The 24294-nt window shown below is 37.5% G+C and overlaps 1 protein-coding gene across 1 annotated transcript in view; it reads left to right on the top strand.

The window, feature by feature from the left end:
* The window catches only part of LOC136255239 (uncharacterized), an 81750-nt gene that overhangs the window by 50673 nt on the left and 6783 nt on the right, over positions 1 to 24294 (top strand). Inside the window, exons 9-14 of the mRNA XM_066047966.1 lie at positions 1672 to 1806; positions 2799 to 3116; positions 5095 to 5238; positions 15213 to 15326; positions 15383 to 15517; positions 15569 to 16396. Coding sequence (XP_065904038.1) covers positions 1672 to 1806; positions 2799 to 3116; positions 5095 to 5238; positions 15213 to 15326; positions 15383 to 15517; positions 15569 to 16396 — 1674 coding nt within the window. The remainder of the gene's footprint in view (positions 1 to 1671; positions 1807 to 2798; positions 3117 to 5094; positions 5239 to 15212; positions 15327 to 15382; positions 15518 to 15568; positions 16397 to 24294) is intronic.

Here is a 24294-nt window from a genome sequence, read left to right as displayed (position 1 = left end):
TTGCAGCCATTTCTTTGACACCAACTTTGATTTTACAACTTTTTTCACATGGGCTTTTTAAGGCTGCACCATTTTCACAGTTTAGCTCTTTTGTGTGGATTTCACTATTAATGTTTGATAATATTATTGTTATACTCTAATACAGTGCACATTTTTAAGGACTTTTAATTGCACCAACTTGGTTTTGCTTTATAACTTTGCAGCTGTAGCTCTATTGCTATTCAAACTATCAAAAGGCACTGCTACGATAATCAGTCTATCTACACACCCAATTTTCAAGTTATTCTCATGCTCGGTTTTGCCTGTAGCTGTGACAAAAGACCTTTTTTACATGAATAAACACTTATAACTATATCCCTCAGATTCACAGCAAACTTGGCACATCAATCCACCGTTATAATGCTCTTCATTTCTACCAAAGATCAAGGCAATTGAGTTACACATTTGTGTTTTATAGCAATTTTGTAAAGTGTGCCAAAATAAGTCTAAGCCCTGTACCCCCCACAGTATAAGAAAAAAATGAAATGAAACTTTGAACTCCCATATCTCACAAATGGCTGTTGCAAATTTAAAACCAAATTTGCTGTGTGGTCCTACTCTCTGTGCTTTGTATTTCCTTTACTTTCCTTCCGTTTATGTTGTATACATAAGTACTATTATAAGCCAAACAAGTGTACAAGTGAATTCATGGTGCAGTGGTAGCTGAAATGCTGTGTGTGGGTGGGGATTCTACTATGGCTGAGGTGTGTGGGTTTGATTCCCAGTATAGGCAGTGATATTTTTCTTTACTATGGGTTTTTGGCGCTACCTTTTTGTAACATCTTTTTTGTACAGTTGGTTGTATAACCAATTCAGACCAGAGTCTTATCAAAATGCTGTACAAACAGATACTGGTAACTAGATACAGTATTTAATTACTGAATTAGTCATATCAAGACACATGGTACTGTGACATGTGGCCAAGAAAGCTGGTGTGCCTCACCATTAGTATATTGACAGGAAGAAAGAAAACAGGCGTTTTCATGCATGAATAACTCCATGGTCCCATCTCCAAAGCTCACTACTTTTGCAGCATAGCTGTCTGCCAGGCAGGGTTACACTTGTCGGAACCCCAAAAGGGACATGACACTGGGCAGGCAGGCAGGCAGGCAGGCAGGGTAGGCAGGCAGGCAGGCAGGCAGGCAGGGTAGGCAGGCAGGGTAGGCAGGCAGGCAGGCAGGCAGGCAGGCAGGCAGGCAGGGTAGGCAGAAATTTGATTTTTAGTGATTAAAAATTAGGCTACCTACAATTGTTTTCTTTTTTTAATGCTGTATTCAATGTTAGATGGACTGATATTATTTCATAAAGGTGATTTTTGTCAGTAGGATGTCTCTAGGATGGTATATAAAGGGTGACATTTCAAGTGGCTCATGTGGCTTTTTGGGGATCCCTACTTAAACAGTACAGTACGCTTGCAAGCATGCCTGCAGTTTACCACACTTGCAGGTGCATCACACAAGTGAATTATATTAGGTGTAACATGGACACTTGTGATTTGCCTGAAATATACGTAAGTACACTCTGGCCTGCAGCCTTTGTGCTTGTGCGTATATTTCTAGCAAATCACTTGTGTCCATATTACAACTATTACATATACCATCCAATCTAAATCATAAAGGATTTTAATTACAGGCTACTAAAGGTCTACAGCTACTAGTGACAGATCACAAAGAAGTGAAGGATTCCAGTGAATCACCAGTAGCACAATCAGATGACAAAGAAAATCCATTACTGACTAAACTTAAGAACTTAAATTTAAACCTGGAGGTAAATACGTACATGTCAAGTTGAGTAATGTTTATTGTTATCAAATTGTCCTTGCACCAAAAATATAATGCAGTGGCAGATACAGGGGGTGCATTGCTTTCAACCAAATAAGACTGCAGTTTGCAGGCTGGTAGAAAAGTGTTAAATAATAATACATTCACAATATATATAATGACATATTTAACATTTACTGCCACACAAACTGCCCCTGTCATTGTCGGGGTGGTGCCTGTTAGAGCTGTACCGATAATCGGATCGGCCAAAATATCGGCCACCGATATGGCTTTTTTACCAATATCGGCATCGGTACAGAACAGTGCGAGGACCGATATCGTTACCGATATTTATACAGCAATAGTTTGTACATAAACGGATTATAATATTGGTTTTCTACGTTATCCATGCGGCTGTTCAGTAGCAGTGGCTTATTGTTCACTGTACAGCAAGCGCTACGCTACGAGAAGCCATACAAATACACATGATTCTAGTGTTTGTTGCTGGAAAGCTTATCAGTCTTATATATATAGTACCTTCAGTTGTAATATAAAAGAACAGTCACAGGATATAACCAAGAAAACCTATACTGTACTGCTGTACCACCCTTCACACAAGCCAATAAAATGTGGAATAATGCAGAAATATCCGTTTAAGGCTCCATGGGAGTATGCATAAAAATGTTTGTGGGTGCCTAATTGTTTGGATTGCACAATAGAAACTCAAGCCACTATTACCACAGGCATAGAGTGAGCAATGAATATATCCACATGTTGTTGTGGAGTAGGTAACTGTACACTTTTGCATAGATTAACTATGACTTTTGTTTGTAATGCAAATATCGGATCGACTATCGGTTATCGGCTTCTTTTGGTGGTATCCATATCAGATATCGGTACATGCCAAAATCTCATATCGGTACAGCTCTAGTGCCTGTAACACAGTCACCACTCTGGTCATTGTCTTACTGTCACATATGTCCATATGTACATACGTAGGAGATTCCTAAAGCACTGAACAGACTACAAACTGATCTGCAGCTCCTACAGAAGAAGATTTCTAGAGAAAAACGACAATACTCTACGCTCTTGGATAAGTATGTGAAGTTACAAAGTTCTCAGTCAACAGACAAGTCATCACAATTACTACTGGACACATCACAACAAGAGGATCATGACAAGAGTGAAGAGCTACAAACCTCAACAAGGTCACTTGATGAAGACACTATCACTGAACTGACCAAACTAGAGTTGAAAATGGAAGATGTGTCTGTTAGTTTGGAGAAGGTTAACACTATAAAGAAATATTGGGAACAGGTACATGCATGTGTATTGTTAATAATTGCTATCTACAAGCTTGTAAGATCTATTTGTATTGAGTATGTGTTCCATCATGGCACACACGCACGCACGCACGCACGCACGCACGCACGCATGTACTTATAGTATGTATCAATACTATGTACCACAAATCGGGAAATTTCAATGTTAAAAATTTCGTCTTTAAAATAAAAGTTCAGTGCAATGTATTTTTTCGTCATTTACCATTTATTACAGCAAATGAAAAACATGGTGCAACTAGAAGCAAAACCATGTCACAGAAACACCATATCAGTGTCAAAGGTCATGTACATTTGTATGTTTGAAAAGAGATAGCCGCTACATCCACACCTTCTATAGCAGCTCTGCTGGATCAATAGTGTAAAGTGATAGCTAGCTATACCGCTTTTCTGGTAGCATAGATAGCTAGTAGAGAGAGTACCACGTCAGAGTAACTATCTATGCCTGTAAGTCCACTGCTCAACCTGATGATATGAAGCTCCTCAGTGTGGATCCACTGTGCTGAAGTGTGATGGATTTTAATCATAACTGTATCACGGCCTAACCAACATTTTTGTGTTTGGAATGTTGGTAAAAATTTGTTGTTTTAATTTTTGTCAATACAGTCAATGAAAATATTTTGATGGTAGAGTTCTCCTGATTTATGGTAGGCTTCAAAACGTCTGCAGGTACTAGTAAATAATTCTAATGTGTACAAATTTTTTTAGGTTGCAATCAAATGTATCACCACAGCACACATACGTATACAGTATCAAATGGTACGGTAGTACCGTTTAAGTAGGGCTTGCCCTGAAAATTTTGGCTCTGCCCAAAATTCCGCCTATAAAAATCATCCTAGAGACATTTTATGTGACAAAAATCACTTTTACAGAATAGTGCTACTCCATATAATACATAAAACAGCATTAAATACAATAAAACACTTACAGGAGGCAGGATATTAAAAAATTGCCAAAACTCAAATTTTAGTCTCACTGCATCACTGCCTCACTCACTGACCACAATTGCAAGGCTAGAGGCCAAACAAAGCAGTGCACAGCTACCACTTTACTCCACAATAACAAATTCATCAGTGGGATATGCCTTTTGGGGTTCCGATGAGTATAGACCTTCTGCACCTTGCCTTTTCTTTTATCTCCAATCAGGCTGCTTGTTGTCTTCTTCATCCAACGAAACCATATCGAAGTGTTAATTTTCTGTATCAACACTTTCTTTCAGCAACATAATATAGACGCCACAGAATTATTTTAGAGCTGGATTTCAGATGCGCTTCAGTTCCGGTGCTACTATAAGAGATATACTAGCTAGATATTTACAAGTTCACGAATGGTATCCCTTTCGCAATAGGTTTGTGACCATGCCCATCAATTAAAGATCTAGATGGACTAATAGCAATAGAGTACAGAGACCACATGCATCTCCTAACAATCTAGATATTTACTTATCCGGAAGTTAACAAGATTACCTCACCCCAGCCCTTATCTAGCTAGCTGCACACCCCTTGACTGACTTGAGATATACCCTAATACAACAGTCACTCTAATACAACAGTTGTGTAAGATATTCTAATAGAACAGTTACAAGTTACATACATTGTAGCTAGCTGTGCTACAGCAAAAATCTAAACAAATAAAAATTGTTAGTTTAAAAATGAAGTGGGGATTTATGCAACAAAAAGTAGTAAATAGTAAAACAAGAGATGAATGATGGTATTACAGCATAACTCAGTGGGAAAGTCTCTACTTTGGCACAATAACTAATAACAATTATTTTGCTCAATGGCAAAGTAGGGACTTTCCCACTGAGCTATGCTGCAATACCATCATTCATCTCTTGTTTTGCTACTTTTTGTTGTATAGATCCCTACTTCATTTTTAAATGAACAATTTTTTTTAAATACTAGTAACATTATATAGATCCATCCATTATAAATTGCAATATATACTCATTGCAGGCTACTAAAGGTCTACAGCTACTAGTGAAGGATCATGAAGAGGTGAAGGATTCCGGTGAATCATCAGCAGTACAATTAGAAGACAAAGAAAATACATTACTGACTAAACTTCAGAAATTAAATTTAAACCTATTGGATGTGGAGGTAAACACAAATAGAGTAATGTTTACTACCTGTAGCAAATTGTTCTTTGACCAAATATACCACAAATAATGTTGTGGTGGGTACAGGGGGTTACATTACTTTTGACTGAAGCCGCCATCTGAAAATGGTGCACATGTGTGAAATTAGTTAACGGAGAAGGCGAATTTATGTAGTTGGCAAACTAGTAGCAAAGTACTGAATGATAATAAAAATATATTCACAATAATTGTGTATAATAACATGGTTAACCTTTACTGCCACTCAGGTACCTTATTGGTACAATGGCAGGGGTGCTTTTAGGGGATTTCCAAGGTTTCTGGAAATTCATTTGGGTTTGGCTTGCCTCAGAACAGCTGTCCAGCCACTAGGCAACTAGCTAATAGCTAGCTAGTATTATACTGATTCTTCCTAACTATATACAACCAAACTATCCCATAGGCCATAACACACAAATCATACTCACCAATATTCATCAGACAGCTGATACTATTACTTTTCCTTGCAGCAAAATACAAGGATTGCACCTCAAGTTTAACCATTATTTAATCATTGTCCATTATTAGTAGCAAACCTTCCAAGACTACATGCAGAATTCAAACAAACAAAAGAGGTGATGTAGTAGTGATAACAAAGAACAAATTTCAAGATGAAGAGGCAAAGGGTTGATTTGCTCCTTAGATCAATACTCTCCAAAAAAATAGTCACTTTGTAGTGAAATACTCTAATAGAGCACCCACTGATTAATGTTCGTAAAATATGTTGCTAGCCTAGTGAGCTATAGCTAGTGTAAAGTTAGCCAGATCAAGACACACGATAGTGTGTCGTGCGGCCCAAGAAGCCGGCGTGCCACACCGTGAGTATATTTACAGGAAGAAGGTAAACACGATTTTCACACCTTTGTAGCTCCGTGATTCCTTATCCTATTGAAACCAAAGTTGCTACAGAAATGCCGGCTAGGTAGGGGAGTCCACATACCAAATTTGAAGAAAATCGCTCCAGCCATTTCCGAGATACGAGCAGCCAAAGTTTGGGGTTTTTCTTCGTTTTTTTCTTCTACTTCTTTTCGCACACTTTGCAAAATCCGCAATAAAACACGAATGCGTGCTTGGATCGGGCTGAAATTTGGCACACTTAAAGGGCTCATTAAGGCGAATCTCAGTACCAAGTTTGGTAGGAATCCGATGAACATTCACGGAGTTATGACCAATTATTTGCGTAAAATAAGGTCGAAGGTCTGTCACGCCCACAGGGTAAACCGCTTGAAGGAATGAGCTGAAATTGCTATGTAGATGGAGTAACTATCGTAGGAGTGCCTTTTTGTGGTTTGAAAGGAATCCAGTTAAAGGCCATCGAGATATGACACAAGACCCAACCTATGTCACAATTACGTGATCGACTTTTATGAATAAAAAAACTATTAGTTTTCACGCCTACCAGGCACACCGCTTAGAACAGTGAGCTGAAAATCGGTGTATAGCTGGAATAATTATCATAGAAAGTCCTTGCAGTAGTGCAGAAGAATCGGATTACAAACCACTGAGTTATGATTCCAAAGCCAACTACGTGTAGCATATGCGAGATCGAGATACTCTAATAGAACAGTCATCCTAATAAAGCATTCAGCTACGTTTATAACTTACTCCATTATAGAATTATATGGCATTGCAAGTTATTCTGTAGGGAGTTCAGCTACAAACAGTTAATCTTATAGACAATTCAGCTACAAGCAAGTCATCCTGTAGAGAGTTCAGCTACAAATGTGTTGCTGTAGAGATTCAGAACATTATAAGTCACACTGAAGAGAATTCAACTATAAACAAGTCACCTTGTAGAGAGTTCAGCTACAACAAGTCACTCTGTAGAGAATTCAGCTACAAACAAGTCACTGCATAAAGGGTTCAGCTCCAAAAAGCTACCTAGTAGAGAGTTCATCTATATCAGCTACAAACAAGTTACTTTATGCAATGTTCAGCTACAAGTAAGTCACTCTGTAGAGAGTTCAGCTACAAACAAGTCACCGTGGAGAGAGAGTTCAGCAACCAATCAAAAAACCACCAAGTAAAAGAGTTCAGCTATACAAACAAGATATAACTCTATAGAAAGATCAGGTAGAAACTTAACAGATCACACTGTAGAGAGTTCAGCTAGAAACAAGTCATCCAGACTGAGTAGAGAGATCAACTAGAAAACATCACCTTGTAGAGAGTTCAAATCACCCTGCAGATAGTTCAGCTACAAACAAATCACCCTATAGAGAGATCAACTAGAAGAAGTCACCTTGTAAAGAGTTTAGCTACAAAGAAACTACCATGTAGAGAATTCAGCTATGAACAGATCATCCTGTCGAGAGTTCAGCTAGAAACAAGTCATCCTGTAGAGAGATCAACTAAAAGAAGTTACCTTGTAGAGAGTTCAGCTACAAAGAAACAACCATGTAGAAAGTTCAGCTGCAAACAAATCACCTGTAGAGAGTTCAGCTAGAAACAAATCTTCCTGTAGAGAGATCAGCTAGAAGAAATTACCTTGTAGAGAGTTCAGTTACAAAGAAACCACCATGTAGAGAGTTCAGCTGCAAAGAAATCACCCTGTAGAAAATTCAGCTACAAACAAATTGTCCTGTAGAAAGATCAGTTAGAAGAAGTCACCTTGTAAAGAGTTTAGCTACAAAGAAACTACCATGTAGAGAATTCAGCTATGAACAGATCATCCTGTCGAGAGTTCAGCTAGAAACAAGTCATCCTGTAGAGAGATCAACTAAAAGAAGTTACCATGTAGAAAGTTCAGCTGCAAACAAATCAAACTGTACAGAGTTCAGCTACAAACAAATCACCCTGTAGAGAGATCAACTAGAAGAAGTTACCTTGTAGAGAGTTCAGCTACAAACAAACCATCATGTAGAGAGTTCAGCTGCAAACAAATCACCCTGTAGTGAGTTCAGCTACGAAAGGATCACCTTGTATAGAGTTCAGCTAGAAACAAGTCATCCTGTAGAGAGACCAGCTAGAACAAATCACTTTGTATGTAGAAAGTTCAGCTACAAAAAAAAATCACCCTGTAGAGAGGTCAGCTACAAACAAATCTCCCTGTAGAGAGATCAGCTAGAAGAAGTTACCTTGTGGAGAGTTCAGCTACAAAGAAACCATCATGTAGAGAGTTCAGCTGCAAACAAATCACCTGTAGGGAGTTCAGCTACAAAAAAATCTCTCTGTAGAGAGATCAGCTATAGGGTAGAAGAAATTACCTTGTAGAGAGTTCAGCTACAAAGAAACCATCATGTAGAGAGTTCAGCTACAAACAAATCTCTCTGTAGAGAGATCAGCTAGAAGAAGTTACCTTGTAGAGAGTTCAGCTACAAAGAAACCATCATGTAGAGAGTTCAGCTGCAAACAAATCACCTGTAGAGAGTTCAGCTACAAACAAATCTCCCTGTAGAAAGGTCAGCTAGAAGCAGTCACCTTGTAGAGAGTTCAGCTACAAAGAACCATCATGTAGAGAGTTCAGCTGCAAACAAATCACCTGTATAGAGTTCAGCTACAAACAAATTTCCCTGTAGAGAGATCAGCTAGAAGAAGTTTCCTTGTAGAGAGTTCAGCTACAAACAAATCACCCTGTAGAAAGATCAGCTAGAAGAAGTTACCTTGTGGAGAGTTCAGCTACAAAGAAACCATCATGTAGAGAGTTCAGCTGCAAACAAATCACCTGTAGAGAGTTCAGCTACAAACAAATCTTCCTGTAGAGAGATCAGCTAGAAGAAATTACCTTGTAGAGAGTTCAGTTACAAAGAAACCACCATGTAGAGAGTTCAGCTGCAAAGAAATAACCCTGTAGAAAATTCAGCCACAAACAAATTGTCCTGTAGAAAGATCAGTTAGAAGAAGTTACCTTGTAGAGAGTTCAGCTACAAAGAAACCATTCTGTAAAGAGCTCAGCTGCAAACAAATCACCTGCACAGAATTCAGCTACAAACAAATCACCCTGTAGAGAGATCAGCTAGGTGAAGTTACCTTGTAGATTGTTCAGCTACAAACAATTCACCCTGTAGAGAGAGCAGCAAGAAGAAGTCACTTTGTAGAGTGTTCAGTTACAAAGAAACCACCATGGAGAGTTCTGTAATAAATATATGTATTAGATATATAATTTGTACATTTACTGATAAAATCAGAAATATTTAAAGTACATCTGCTTCATCTTTTCTTCTTCCTGTGGTAAAGAAAAAAAGACAGGTTTAAGAAGTCCCAAAGTCGGCCTATGGCTGGCTTTGAGGTATACAAATACAAAAAGAAGTGAAATCTAACCCAAAACAGCCAAGCTGTAAAAAAAGTGTGCAGCCCTCAAAAAGGCTATGGTGAAAAAAGATGTGAAATCCAAGGTGGCGGCCAAGAAATGGCTGTGATGGTAGGTTAATGGTCAAAATTTTAATAACGGCAATTTAGGTGAATTTTTTGCCAAGACCAAGCGGCACAAAAATTCACCTGAATTGTCATTATTAAAATTTTTACCATTAACCTACCATCACAGCCATTTCTTGGCCGCCACCTTGGATTTCACATCTTTTTTCACCATAGCCTTTTTGAGGGATGCACACTTTTTTTACAGCTTGGCTGTTTTGGGTTAGATAAGCTATAACTATACAGTAAGAATTCAGTAGATAGATAGACCTATCTATTATCTATCCCAGATATTGATATCCAACTGCACAGCTATAACTATTGGTCAGCTAGCACTAGCTATAGTAGCCTGGCTGCAATTTATTTTGCAAGTACAGTGAGTAGCTACAATGGCAGCAAATGACTTCCATCAGTACTTTTATTGGAAGAAGGCTGTAACTCAGATGAAAAGAAGTTTTAAGCACTAAACTAAGTCCCATTGTATTGTGCTTTTAAGTTTCATGCAAGATTAGTTATGTAGAATATGGAAGGCATTGATCTTTTAACTGAACTGGTTTAATGAGTGTGAATGGATTGCATACTTACCACATGTGACTAGATAGAGTGTAAGTACTGTAAATATTGCACCCTTTCTAAGATTCTGGTAAATTGATAAGCTATAATCAAGACACCATAGTATTTGTGCATTGCAGAAGTTCTGGTAAACACTCAGAAGCTGATGGCATGAGATGATAGTAGTGAGGAATAGTAGAGCAAGTTTTATTAAAATTCAAGCATTATAAAACTAAAACCTTGCCATGCTCACAAGATCCCTGCATCTGCAGCTGAGTCCTACTATGTACCACTGGAAACGCCACCATAGATCCGCCCCTAAGCAGCATTGGTGGTGGCATGAGACTATCAATGAGTAGATCAAGATACTCTTAATACAGAAGTCAGCTATTCAAATACTGCAATCATGTGCTTGTAATAAAAAGATCACATGCACTAGAGAGCATAGCCGAATGCTTTATCATTATGAACAACAAAAATGTACCATGGATCCTTCAAATGCTGGGATTTCCTTCTACAAATATTATGGAATATAATCAATATACACAGCATGACTGAGTGTTATAGACCAGGAAATGCTACAAAATAAGTAGCTAGCTTTGTGCTATAGTTAGCTCCAGTTTTTAACTATACAAATAACTTACAGTATTTGGGGGGGTTGCACCTCAGACTCCTATCATTCAACATTGTTGAAGGATAGGAAAGTGAGGTACAATGCAACCTTTTACGATTTGTGGATCTACGATTTCTAACAGGGGGTTTCCAGTGGTAGTAGGATTCAGTAGTGTTGCACCGATAATCAGTTCAATAATCGGTTCAGTAATCGGTATCGAGCTGATATTGGCTACTAGCCGATTAATCGGTTTTGATGAAATCAAAGCTGATATTAATTTCCGCTACGCTGTGTAGTATAATGATGTGGGGGAGGTTAGACATAAGTTATTTGGCATTTTAATTAAGTTATGTGTTGATGGTTTAGCAGTGACTACAAGCCATGCCCATAGTAAACTATCAGGTTTTAGGCCATGCCCAACAGTAAACTGAGGTTTTAGGTTTCTACAAGTACACAGAAAAATTTGGAATTTTCAACTAGAGTAGGGACCATAGCACATCGATAAGAAGTCCTGAAACAAGTTGGAGTAGGCACAATATTAAATCACAGTAAAACAATAAGAAGTGTTATATCCCTACTGTGCATTATCACTATGGTATCTTGAGCACAGTAGGGATATAACACTTCTTATTGTTTTACTGTGATTTAATATTGTACTTGTTTCAGTACTTTTTATCAATGTGCTATGGTCCCTACTCTAAATGAAAATTCCAAATTTACTGTGTACTTGTTTGTTAACTTTTTATGTAAATAATTATTATGATTGGTGAACCCACACATACCACATCTGAAATGGCGCAGCATGCCCCAGCTATATCAATTATCGTCTAAAAAGTGAAGTATCCATTATGCTTTGCTGTCAGCTATGTTCAACCTGTTACACAGCATTTCGGATCAAGAACTGTTCGAAAAGCACCTCTGCAATCAAAATAGCCACTACGAAAAATACAGACAATTTCCGTTATGAAGGGAAGCCATCACGTGCTACCACAAAATCGACACTTTTCACTGTCAGCAAAGATGAATGGGACACAAAGGAGGACACTGGTAAGTCCATGAAGAATGCATTGTACGTACTGCGGTATGCCAAAAGGCACCAGTCGGGCTGAAGCGACATCAAACAGTGAAAAAATCAAGCCCGTAGCCTTAGCCATTATCGAGTTACGCTTGTCTGAAGGCATCAGGCAGTCGGTCAGTCAGTAGAAAATTCCATTAAATAAATTATTTTTAAAATTCCGTAGCAACTTGCTGAAAGTGTTTCGGGTCGATCTGAAAGTTTGTTTGGGCTTAGTTTTACCTACTGCCTCATCATCGTCAGGGAAAATTGAGGCTGTTTTGGGTGATATTATTCCATGGGCCACGCCTACTCCATTGTGGTCCCTACTATACAGTAACTATCGTACTGTATGATGTAGTACCAGCCATTTGTCTCAACTGTATAGCAGTAGTAAAATGCACTTAAAACCTGTTTACCATGAGTAACGTTTACTTGTGGTATACATCTAGCTTTACATTTTAGCCTGTATATCAATACTTATATCACTACTATATTTACATAATAATGATGAAGATGAGTGTTAGTGTTATTAGTGTATATTGGATCGGTTATTGGTATCGGCTAATTCTGTTGCTTACGATCAGTTATCGGAATGATCGGCTAATTTGGATATTGGTGCAACACTAGGACTCAGCTGCAGAATCAACATGTAATTATTCAAAATGTTTATTCAATAAGCCTAAGTTGTTACCCAATACAATCTCCAAAGGCTAAAAGTTTAAAGTTTCCTGTGGGTCAGTACTTTTCAATTCCTTATAGCGAGAGCATAAATGCTTTACAAGCACACAAAAATTTGGAATTTTCAACTAGAGTAGGGACCATAGCACATCGATAAAAAGAACTGAAACAAGCTGGAGTAGTGCACGATATTAAATCACAGTAAAACAATAAGAAGTGATATATTCCAGGACCTACTGTGCTCAAGATATGGAAATGTACAGTAGGGATATAACACTTCTTATTGTTTTACTGTGATTTAATATTGTGCACTTGTTTCAGTACTTTTTATCGATGTGCTATGGTCACTACTCTCAGTGCCAGATCTAGAAATTTTCAGGGGGGTTTCAGGTTCACAATAACTGTGATCCCTACCAGACTGTCCAGCTGGTTTACTTGATAGCTCAGTGGCCTACAACTAGCTACATAGATCTAGTAAACTAGCTTGCAGTGAATCAGTAAAAAAAATCACTCCACAACATTGTTCCACAGTTGAACCTTACCAATGAATCTTACCAATCCAAGCCTTTGCAGAATGTTTTGAAGCAAAACAGCATTTGCATTTATTAAAACAATAGTTATTTTAGAAGAGCTTAACATGCTTAAACGTTGTAATGGCATTTTCAGTGATTTCAAAGGCAATAGTATGAAATTTAGCCAGTAGAAATAGTTCCAAATATAATACACTATGTATAACTCTTGGTGATTTTATCACCCACACGAATTGTAAATAAACTGCATGGGGCTCGTGTCCTATTAACAGAGGAGGTTTCAGCTGAAACCATTACAACCTTCCCGTATCTGCCACTGACTCTAGTTGAAAATTCCATATTTCTTGTGTACTTGCTTGTTAACTTTTTTTTGTAAAATAAAATTATATATGACTGGTGAACCCAACTTGTCAAGCGTATTTTTTGATAAGGAAAACACCATATAGCCTAACTTACTGCTGATGAAAGAAAACAGGAAAACGTATTCTTCTAGATAACAATAATAGCATATGCAAATGGAGCTGGAAATGGAGAAAAGGTCAAGTCATTATAAAGTGTCACGTGCACAATTTGTACTGATTAACCGAGTTGTGGTTTACACCAGATACATGCAAAATGTACATTGGCTGCTATAAGTCTGGGACGAAGCTTTCTTGGCATGCTGATATTTGTGATTATCTATGGAGTCATTATAATTCATAAATTAGCGCCCCCGGCCTTCATTTGGGGCCATGTGGCGTTTACTTGAAAAGCATTGCATATCGCTGTGGTGGTTGGTCTGTAAGCTATACTGCCAGTTGATTATTTACGTTGTTGGTTCTTGTAGGTTCAGCAGTTTGATGTCACGTGATGCTCAGCTACGACGATCGTCAGTGGATGCATACCCTACAAGTAATAGCATAGCTATAGCTAGTAAAATGTTTGCATGCATGCAAGCAACATTTGTTTACACTATAGCATAGGTAGCTGTAGGCCTTGTGTGCATACACTTTTCATATTTTTATTTGATAAAGTCTCACATGAAAGTGAGCGTGTTTCTTGTGTGTGTAGTTAAGTTGATATTATGCCCAACCATCAAATATTGGCTGGCTACGCCCCTGCCCTAAAGATGGCCTTTTAGAACTACAAGAAGTAGCATGTAAAATTTTCACCATTTTTGATAAAACAAGTTTCGCTGTATCACGAGTCCTCACAGAGGGCTATTATAGAGTAGGTGGTGGTGGGATGGACAACACTTGGGGTTCACAATGGACAAGTGTTGTAATTGTGAGCTCCAGGCTGATATCTACACACCGTTGGGACCTCTATAAGTACCATAATAACACAAAACACTTTCTGGCTACAGCCGCTACAACCTTGAGTTCCGTTGTAGATTTGACATAAATTTAGGTGATCTTAGTAGCCATTTTTTGCATTGAAAATTCATTATTTTTGTCTCAGACATAGAACATGATTTCAGATGAAAGGTCTTGTAGTATGAAACAATTTTGCTTTTATTTAAAGTCAATAACTTATTTCATTACAAAGTTATATCAGCCAAGAAACTAGAAAAGGTTACCTGGAATTTACACCCCAAGGGCACATGATCTCAAAGAAATTTGTGACTGATAAAATGATCAAAACTTTGGAGTAGAATCCAAGTTAGTCATTTGCAACCGTGCTTTAGCGATGTAAGGTAATGCCTCAGGAAGATAACAAAATGATGTCAAAAATAAATATGGCTGTATATGTAGGTCATCAAAGGTTGGCGCTATATTAAAAACAAAAATGACAGCCTATCATCTGTAGCCACAATCACTGATTAAATTGAGAATACTCTGACATAAACTATCAAAAAGCTTCTAAATGGCATTTTGTATGAAACTGCTTATAATATTATGTACCAATGACTGACCATGTTACATGTTGATCTGTCATTTTGACAGATCATGTAAGAGACAAAATATTGAACACTGCAAAAATCTCATAAGAAGTGTTATTTGTGTTAAAAGTTTCATAGCTGTATCACAAAGTGTACAAAATGCAATTTTGCACTATACTACTTTACCATTTCTTTTAACATGCATTAATTCAATTTTTCAATCAAAATTGTTACCAAATCTTATCTCAGAAGGCTAGTTTTATAAACATTTACTCACTCTACACTAATGTTACAGGAATGGTCAGGATTTGTCAACTGGATACACACTGAGTTATCTGAGAGTAAACAAGAGCTTACTCAGACACAAGAAACAGTTTGTAAATTGCAAGAAACAATCAAATTACAACAGGTAATATGATTATCACTTACCATGCAAAATGAACAAACTTTTAAATTTTTTTACAGAGTCAACAAGAAGAGATGACCTCACAACTGATGATGAAGGATAAGGAACTAGCAAAACAAAAAGCGGACAACAAATTGTTAGTTAAGCAGTTTAGGGAGAGGAAAGATAGGAAGAGGAGAGAAACAATACCTCAGGTGTGTTCCTATAATATGATACTGTTTAATGTATTAAAATATAAATTACAGGACCAGCTGGTCCAGCAGGAGTTACTAGGAAGTGGTAGATATGGGGAGGTGTGGAGGATGAGTTATGGTGACAAGACATATGCTGGTAAGATCATCCACAAGACCCTCCTACCAGGATATCCTGATACGAGTGTAGACCAGATAAACCAGTTTGTAGCTGACATTGAGAGTGTCTCTGCCACATTTAGTTCTCATGAACATCCTCATATAGAGAAATTCTTCACAGTAGCTCAACGAACCAATGATGGACCTCCCATATTGTTAACTGAACTGCTACCTGATAACCTCAACAGTTTTACTGCAAAGATGAAAGGAAAGCTACCCATTCATGTACAACTTGATCTCTGTTATGGTATGACTAGAGGTGTGCAGTTCTTACATGATGATGGAGTGATACACAACAATCTCCATGGGGGAAATGTGCTGATCACAACAGATGGACAACCCAAGATATCTGATTATGTCTGTCCACAAATTACTGAATTGAACGAGAAAACTACTACATTATTTAAAGCTTATATGTCACTTGAAACAACAAAGAACATTTCACTATGTTCCAGACCTTCTGACATATATTCCTTAGGAATACTCTTTCTACAAGTGGCCACTCAAACTTCTCCTGCTCCGATAGAGGATGATGAACTAACTGAAGTGCAGCGGTACAAACCACAACTAGATGACATTATCAGCAATCCTCTACTACCAGTGATAATACAATGTCTTAACATCCTACCAGCCAGGCCCTCTATTGGTCAATTGTGTAGTCGTATCAACATTGCTAAACACAGTCCCCAGAATGTGATGTCTGGTGCTTTACATCATGTCAAGGTGAGACCATGTCACCCTACATTATTGAACAATATTTACGGTATATAGTAAACTAACTGAAATGTTATCAATGTAGTGGATCCAAAAATACTGCAACAACTTAGGAATATCGAGGCAGTTTAATAAATTTGAAAGCATTATGAGTCTAAAAATATCAGTATCACAAGTGTATAATAACACTTACTGTACAATATATAATTGCAGTAGTTGAAACTTATACTACAACTATAGAGGTGCACTGACAAAATATTAGTATCGGTACTGATATCAAGAAATTGTTAATTGGTAAAAAGTTGAGTTTTTTTATCAGATACAGTAAGTTGTACTTAAGTGCTATATTGCCCATTCTTGTTCTATCTCCAGCACTTTGTGTAAAAATGTAGGACGAGGTGAAGTGCTGTAAAGTTCTAATAAACGTAAACAATAAACCTTGACAATAAAATATTATGCGGATCTTTCATGATGCTCAAAGATTCAAATCCTGAGTTGATGCAAGCTAGATTTTTTCTTTTACACAGACATTATAATTATTATTTAAAATTCTAGCACAGTAATATACACAGTATAGTTACTGGAAAATAAACCTAACTCTAGCCAAGAGCTTAGATTGCTATGATAGTCAAATGTTCATACGTCTTCTAATGATCACTGCAGTGATGTACAACACAGATCTTTGAAAAGTTGAAATAAGTGATGTTGAACTATTATTAAGTTTCTCTAATACGTTTGCCAAATTCTTAGGGATAAACCCTAAAGCTCCGATGATGATGGGTGCACATAAACTTTAGAATTATCATTATTGTTATTGAAATACACAGAGAACAAAATAATTAATTCTGGTACACAGTTAACTACAACAATTATCGAAACCTAACTAAGGTTCAAAGATGAATGTTCAGTATTTGACGCAACAGTCCAGCAGTTTGCAGTAAAACAGATTTCTGTAAGACACAGGGCTTCAAAGTAATAGTAAGTCTCTTTAACCAGTCATTAAACCTGGGGCTCAGAGCACCAAGGGCACCACTATTGTAATTACATCTGCTTTAACATGCCAGAGTAATTAGTGAGTCCTGATATTTGTCAATCTTTTCAACTTGTTTACTAATAACATTAGAGTCAAAAGTACAAGAAAAGTCTACCAAAAAAGCATGTCTTTTTTTTTTTTCAACAATAAGATTAAATCAGGATGATTGGCATGGATAGTTCTGTCATTTATAACAGTGAAGTCCCATTAAATTTTCACACAGTCAGATTCTTCAACAGGTCTTGGATTATGTTTCCACCAATATCGCAACTAAGAAACCAATATGTGAGCACAAACACCAGTGTAAGCACCACTTCACTTCATTATGACGCTTCTTATACAATGTGCCAGCCAAAGTAGTGCACCCTGAGACAATTGAGCCACAGTCTCAATCTCTGACCCACACAGGCGACATGCTGGATCAGATCCACCTAAGATTGATGCATTGTAATACTTAGTGTTTAGTACCTGATCTTGAGCAGCTAAAATTAAACTTTCAGTTTCACAATCTTCATATCGGTATAGACAAGCCATACAAAAGAGTGGGCACAATTGTTATCATTTAAGTTAGACACATATTAGCCATGTAAAGGTTTGCCCAGCCAATTTTGAAAGTGTAAAACATTAATTTTAGTTGATCATTAAATCCTTCAGGAGCTACTGCGCTGGCAGACCAGTCAGCCAAACCAGTAAGATGAGAAATACTGGATTTAATTTATAGACACACTTGAAGATTTCGATGATGGTTGCTTGTGGTCAGCAACAGTGAACATTCTTACTATGTTTTGTTCACATAAACAGATGAGTCCTAGGAATATCATGGAAATATGCTTAATAAAGTACCACAATCAAAAAGTTTTAGTTGTTGAGAAGACAGACTAGACTCACAAAATGACTAATGCAGGCACAGCACAGTGCAACACAGGCGAAACACAGGTGCAATGTCTATTCTATCAATGATAACACTACTCAGTCAAACAGTACGGTAGTAGTAGGGATTGCATCAAAAGTGAAGCATGCCACCTAAAATGCCGCCTTTAAAAATCATCTTAGAGACATCTTACGCCATGAAATTCATCTTTATGGAATAATATTAGTCTATCTAACATGAAATACAGCATTAAAAACAAGAAAACACTTACCGGTGATTGGATAGAGAATTTTTTAAAAACCTCCAAAAATTGAAATTTCGTCTCACTCACTCACTACCTGACCACAGTCACAAGCCTAGAGCCCAAATGAAGCAGTGCACAGTCACCATTTTACGCCACAACAACAAACTCACCAGTGGGATGTGCTTTTTGGGGTTCCAACGAGTGTACACCCTGTGCTCTTTGTCTTCCTTTTATCTTCAGTCAGGTTGGTTGTCTTCTTCAAGCATCAAAACCATACCGAGGCGTTAATTTTCTGTATCAACACTTTTCTGTAGACACCACAAAATTATTTCAGAAAGCGCTTATGCTGCTGAAATAGCAGGGCGCTTATAATTTCAAGGGCTGCACGTGAAATCTATGGTGAAACATTAAGGCTGCTGAGTTGTCACTTAGACTTTTGCCAACGTCTGGACTGCAATTGACAAAGAGGTTTGTAGATGGATTGAGACTCGATGGCTTGTTCCTTTGAACACACTGACAGCGAGATCAGCGAGTGATTGGATAGTACTTGAGTGAAAATTTTATTACTTCATCATCATGTTAGTCGATACTAAGCTCTAGATAACCAAAAGTGTCTGTTCATTCGATCAACTTCTGGACCCAGTGAATAGAATGCGGACCATCATACCAGTGAGACAGGTCATAGATCTGAGTGCCACTGCTACTACAATCAAAGGTAAGCTATACATGCTAATATGGGCCTATGTGCTTCCAATTTTGGCACAGTACATACTTTAATAAGCTGTACAGGAACTTAATGTGCCTATCAATGTCACGCCCCACCTACTCCAGGTCAGGCAGTGGGTGGGGATTTGTAGGGGATTCGTCACCCAAACTCATCCCCATGGTAGGGACATTTGTAACACAAATAGCCACACTTGGTCATATTGTTAGTGATTCCCGGGATAAATAATTCGAATTAGTAGGGGATTTGTAACTCGAAGTTGTCCCCAGGGGTCGGGAATTTGTCATCTAACATTTGTAAATCCCCACCAATCTCCACCTCTGCCTGACCTGGGGTAGATGGGGCTTGACGTTGATAGGTGCACATACAGTGTAATTAGCTGTGCTACAACAAAAAAACTAAACAAACTAGTATTTTAAAAAATTGTTAATTTAAAAATGAAGTAGGGATCTATGCAATAAAAAGTAGTGAAACAAGAGATGAATGACGGTATTACAGCATAGCTCGGTGGGAAAGTTGCGTACTTTGGCATTGAATAAAATTATAGCTATTTTTTCCCGTACAGCACTCACAGCAGTGCTTTATCTAGTACATATATACCACTTTCATACTTCACTTCAAAGGGAAGGGAAAGCGTATAAGTGATAAAATAGCACTGCTATCAGTGCTCAGGAATGCATTACCAGGAAATTGAGGTAGTATATACAAGTTATATCCCTCATATTCGTCCTAGGAGATGCATTCCAAGCATTCACAGAAATCATCCGATTTCTTTGATGAAACTGTGTGATCTCCTCTGCTTTAATATAGTGACACTTCACAGGATCGATAGTGGGTTTTAGTTTTGTAAAGTGAGCCAAAGCATAGATATTGGAGAAGAAGATAGTTCATCGTTTTACTGAATGAAGAGGGTCACAGGTTAGGTTATATTGCTATTGTGATTGCATTCTAATGATGTGGAGATGTCCACACACTCTGTGTAGCGCTTAATTGATTTGGCCATTACTGCAAACATATTCACTACTTCATGGCTAGTAAAGTAGGTACTTTATATATTGTTGTTTTAACACCTGCTGCAATGTCACACCTGCATAGTGACACTGGACATGGCACTTAATTGACTACCTAAATCGACATTATTGTGCTGTCACTGAAATGAAACTGTATACAAAGGAACAAACATGAGTCAGTGGGGCTAAATTTGCAGATCCGGTCACAAATAGATTGATACTCCCTAATAAAGCAATCAGCGGAAAACTGCAATAGAATCAAATGCATTGTACACCTTAGATCAATACTCTCTAATAGAACAGTCACTTTGTAGCTAAATACTCTAATAGAGCATTCACTGATTAAAATATTCCAAGATAATTGTAGGAAATGTTGCTAACCTTGGAGCACAATACAAGCATAATGGAAACATTAAAGAGCATAGTAAGGGTGAAAATTTTGGGAAACTCTTGAAAGCATTTTGGGCAAAATTTTAAGCATATTTGACTCAGGCCTAACTAAATGGCATTCAAAATTATGAAATTGCATCAACCAGATCTGTAAAAAAACCTGACATAGTGGCACAAGCCAATATTTTACATTGATTCAATGGGTCACTTGTGTATTCAGTTAAACACTTTGTTCTTGGTAAAGAAAGGGACTAACGGTAAAAATCTGGATATCATCTTATTCGCCCACTCAAAAGATAATAAATAATCTTTGTTTTCTTGTAATAGATCAACGGATACATGCATTACATCAAAGTGATGGTATGCAATCAATATTTCCTAAATGAATGTGTCTCTGTATGTCGTGAAGAAGGTGATACAAGAAAAATCTACCCAGGAATGGATTGTACATCATTGCATTCATAAGTTACAACTGTTTTTGTAATTTCATTTTTTTGTTGTTACTAGCTACTTTGTAGGGCTGTGATTCCAAAGTTATTGACATACGAGGCTGAAACCTCACCCGAGCATACACTTAGAATAAAGAATTCGAAAAGTGCATCATTATGCAATATATCAGGTTTTCACAGATCCAATTACAATACAGCTATAACTACTGTGCACTGTATATCCAAACTCACTCATAGCCAAAGGCAGATAAGACGGCTAAATTCTTTACTATGTGCTTGCATAAATAGTCCAAATTAAGTAGTACAATATAGTCTCAGGTTTGTGGTTTCTCTCTCCTAACACTTTCACCATACCAAGACAAATGGAGTCTACCATGACAACAGGACATGTCATTAAAAACACATACTGTATATTACATAACATGACAATGACACACAATAGGACATACAGTGGCAATGACACACAATAGGACATGCAGTGACAATGACACACAATAGGACATACAGTGGCAATGACACACAATAGGACATACAGTGGCAATGACACACAATAGGACATACAGTGGCAATGACACACAATAGGACATACAGTGGCAATGACACAGACATATACAGTCAGCAACTGGAGTATTTTGACCCTGGGTGCCACTTTGTAAGAAGCCTCATACAGTTGTAGCTGCCTCACAGCTATAGTATCCACACATACAACAAAACAAACATACAAACAACAAACGTACAAGACACAGGAAGCCTCAGTAAGGCATACCATCTATTAGCCAGCAAGCTCAATTCGATCTAGCAACGAGTATATTTCCAGTGGCAGCAAACCATTTATATTATATAGACACTGTGACTTTTACATAAGATTGATATATACTCTAATAGAACAGTCACCCTAATACAACTGTCAGGCACATATTCAGTTGTAGTAGATAATCTAACAAAAAAAATTATAGCAAGCTTTCTGCCAAAAATATATACCACCTAGGAAATTTTATACCCTATGCCAGACTGATTGCTATACCAGACTGATTTTTAACAGTTTATTTCAAGCTTGAGATACCCTAATAGAGCAGTCAACCTAATATAACAGTCAACCTAATATAACAGTCAAATAAACATTAATAATTATACTGCAATAAACTATTCAAATTACTCTCATATTCAATGTCAGAGGGTCTAATCTTTAATTTCCTGGGGGACACAGGGGTGGATTCGGAGGAGGGGGGACTTTGGGGGCTGAAGCCCCCCCCTTCACTTTTAGGCTTTACTTGATCAATATGCTGAGTATTATAACGAAATTTTGTCTTAGCATAATTATATGATCACTAATAATACAAATACTCATAAAACCACCTTATAAACATCTTTCCAAGGTATTATCAGTGGATTTATGCTACAATTTATGCAACAAGGACCCGGATCAGCATTGGAGGTGTACAAGATCGAGATACTCTAATAGAGCAGTCAGCTAACTACTCTAATAGAACATTCACTGAAAGCATATAGTTGGTTCTGTTATGGAATCTTTCCAAATCTGCCTGCACCTATACATACAATGAAGTGCATTGGTCTGTTTAAAGGGCTTCATTCATCCACTTGTGTAGTTAATATGTATGGCAATACTTAATTCAGGTGCACAGTGTCCATTGAAAATGCTCTCAGATTCAATCTAGTATTGTTCAAATTTCAAAATTTTCCACTTTCAACATTATTATTCTAACATGCACCTATTCAGTGTTGTGTAATTGTGAGAGGGGTGCATCATGTATTTGGTTGTCCGTACCTACCCAAACTTTTCCATTAACAAAATGCTTCAGAGAGCCATCCATACCTATAATCTAAAGGCAGTATATAAAATATCTACAGGCAGAAAATATTATGAATTTTATGTGGAAATGTCTCCAAATTGCAGTATTTTAGCATCTACTTTTCAAAAATTTTCTTGGGGAGCATGCCCCCAGACCCCCCTAGTTCCAGCATGCAAAGCATGCTGGGAAGTGTGCTTTGCACACCTCTACCTAATAGATTAGTACCTTGAGTTAGCCCCCCCTTTTATAAATCCTAGATCCGCCCCTGGGACATGCTCCAAGACCCCTCTAGGTTGGCATGCTTTGCATGCTAAAGCTGTTACCTAGCTAGCTATAAGATTATCAGTTATAGCATGTATTAGCTGGATCCACAGAAACATTTGGGATGTAATCTTGAATTTGCCTCATTTGTAACACTGCTTGACCTGCTAAAAGTATTTCTCAAAATCTTTTCATTCAAATGCCTAGTGTCACAATATTCATGGTCAATCAAACTTTCCACTGTACGTTTCCTGTGGGGATGTTGTATCCATTACAACCTTTCCTGAAATTGCAGTGGAGCCAAACAACGCACTGGTTGACTGAAATATCAATTTTCTTGAGAAAAAATCCACTTTTCATTTTTAGCTGTTTTTTTTTTAGGATCCAATTCAACTTGTACATACTATAGTGGTTTGCTTTTAGTTGGAGAAGTTTGTTCTTGTAATATCCTTTTGTCTGTTTTTCCTTATCTTACAGTACAATAGTACAATACAGTAGGGACGACAAAAGTGTGGGCATGGATTATGACAAACATGACCCAAAACCATCTTCATTTTTCCTTGATGACGATGAAGCAGTATTGGTTAGGTAAAACTAAGCCCATACAAGTATTCAGATCAACCTTAAATACTTTCAAAAAGTTCCTATGAAATGCCTATCCAATAAGCTCCTATCCAAATTCTATAGGCTATGCATACAGTGACGACACAATGGGACGTACAGTGACGACACAATGGGACATACAGTGACAATAACACAATGGGACATACAGCAACAATGACACAACGAGACATACAGTGACAATGACACATCGTGACAAGTAACTTAGTTACAGACCTACTAACATTGAACACATTTACTATACAATGATATTCAAATTGTACTTAAAACCTGGTCATGGTGGACTAGATGTGATTGTGGGTTTCCGTTATATGATGAAACATTACAAGAACCACGTTTTAAGTTAGCTGACCATAAATTTATGGTAGTGCAATAATGGCTTCACATACATGGAATTATTGATGACTTTTGTACCATCCCTCCAACAGTTGTAATATATACATAAGCAGGTTCTGGACAAATGTTACATACCATTTTTCTGTGTGTAAGACTC

Source organism: Dysidea avara, chromosome 5, assembly GCF_963678975.1.
Source record: "Dysidea avara chromosome 5, odDysAvar1.4, whole genome shotgun sequence".
NCBI classification, from domain to species: domain Eukaryota; kingdom Metazoa; phylum Porifera; class Demospongiae; order Dictyoceratida; family Dysideidae; genus Dysidea; species Dysidea avara.
Note: the sequence above shows the minus strand (reverse complement) of the source record. Positions and strands in the feature narration are given on the sequence as shown.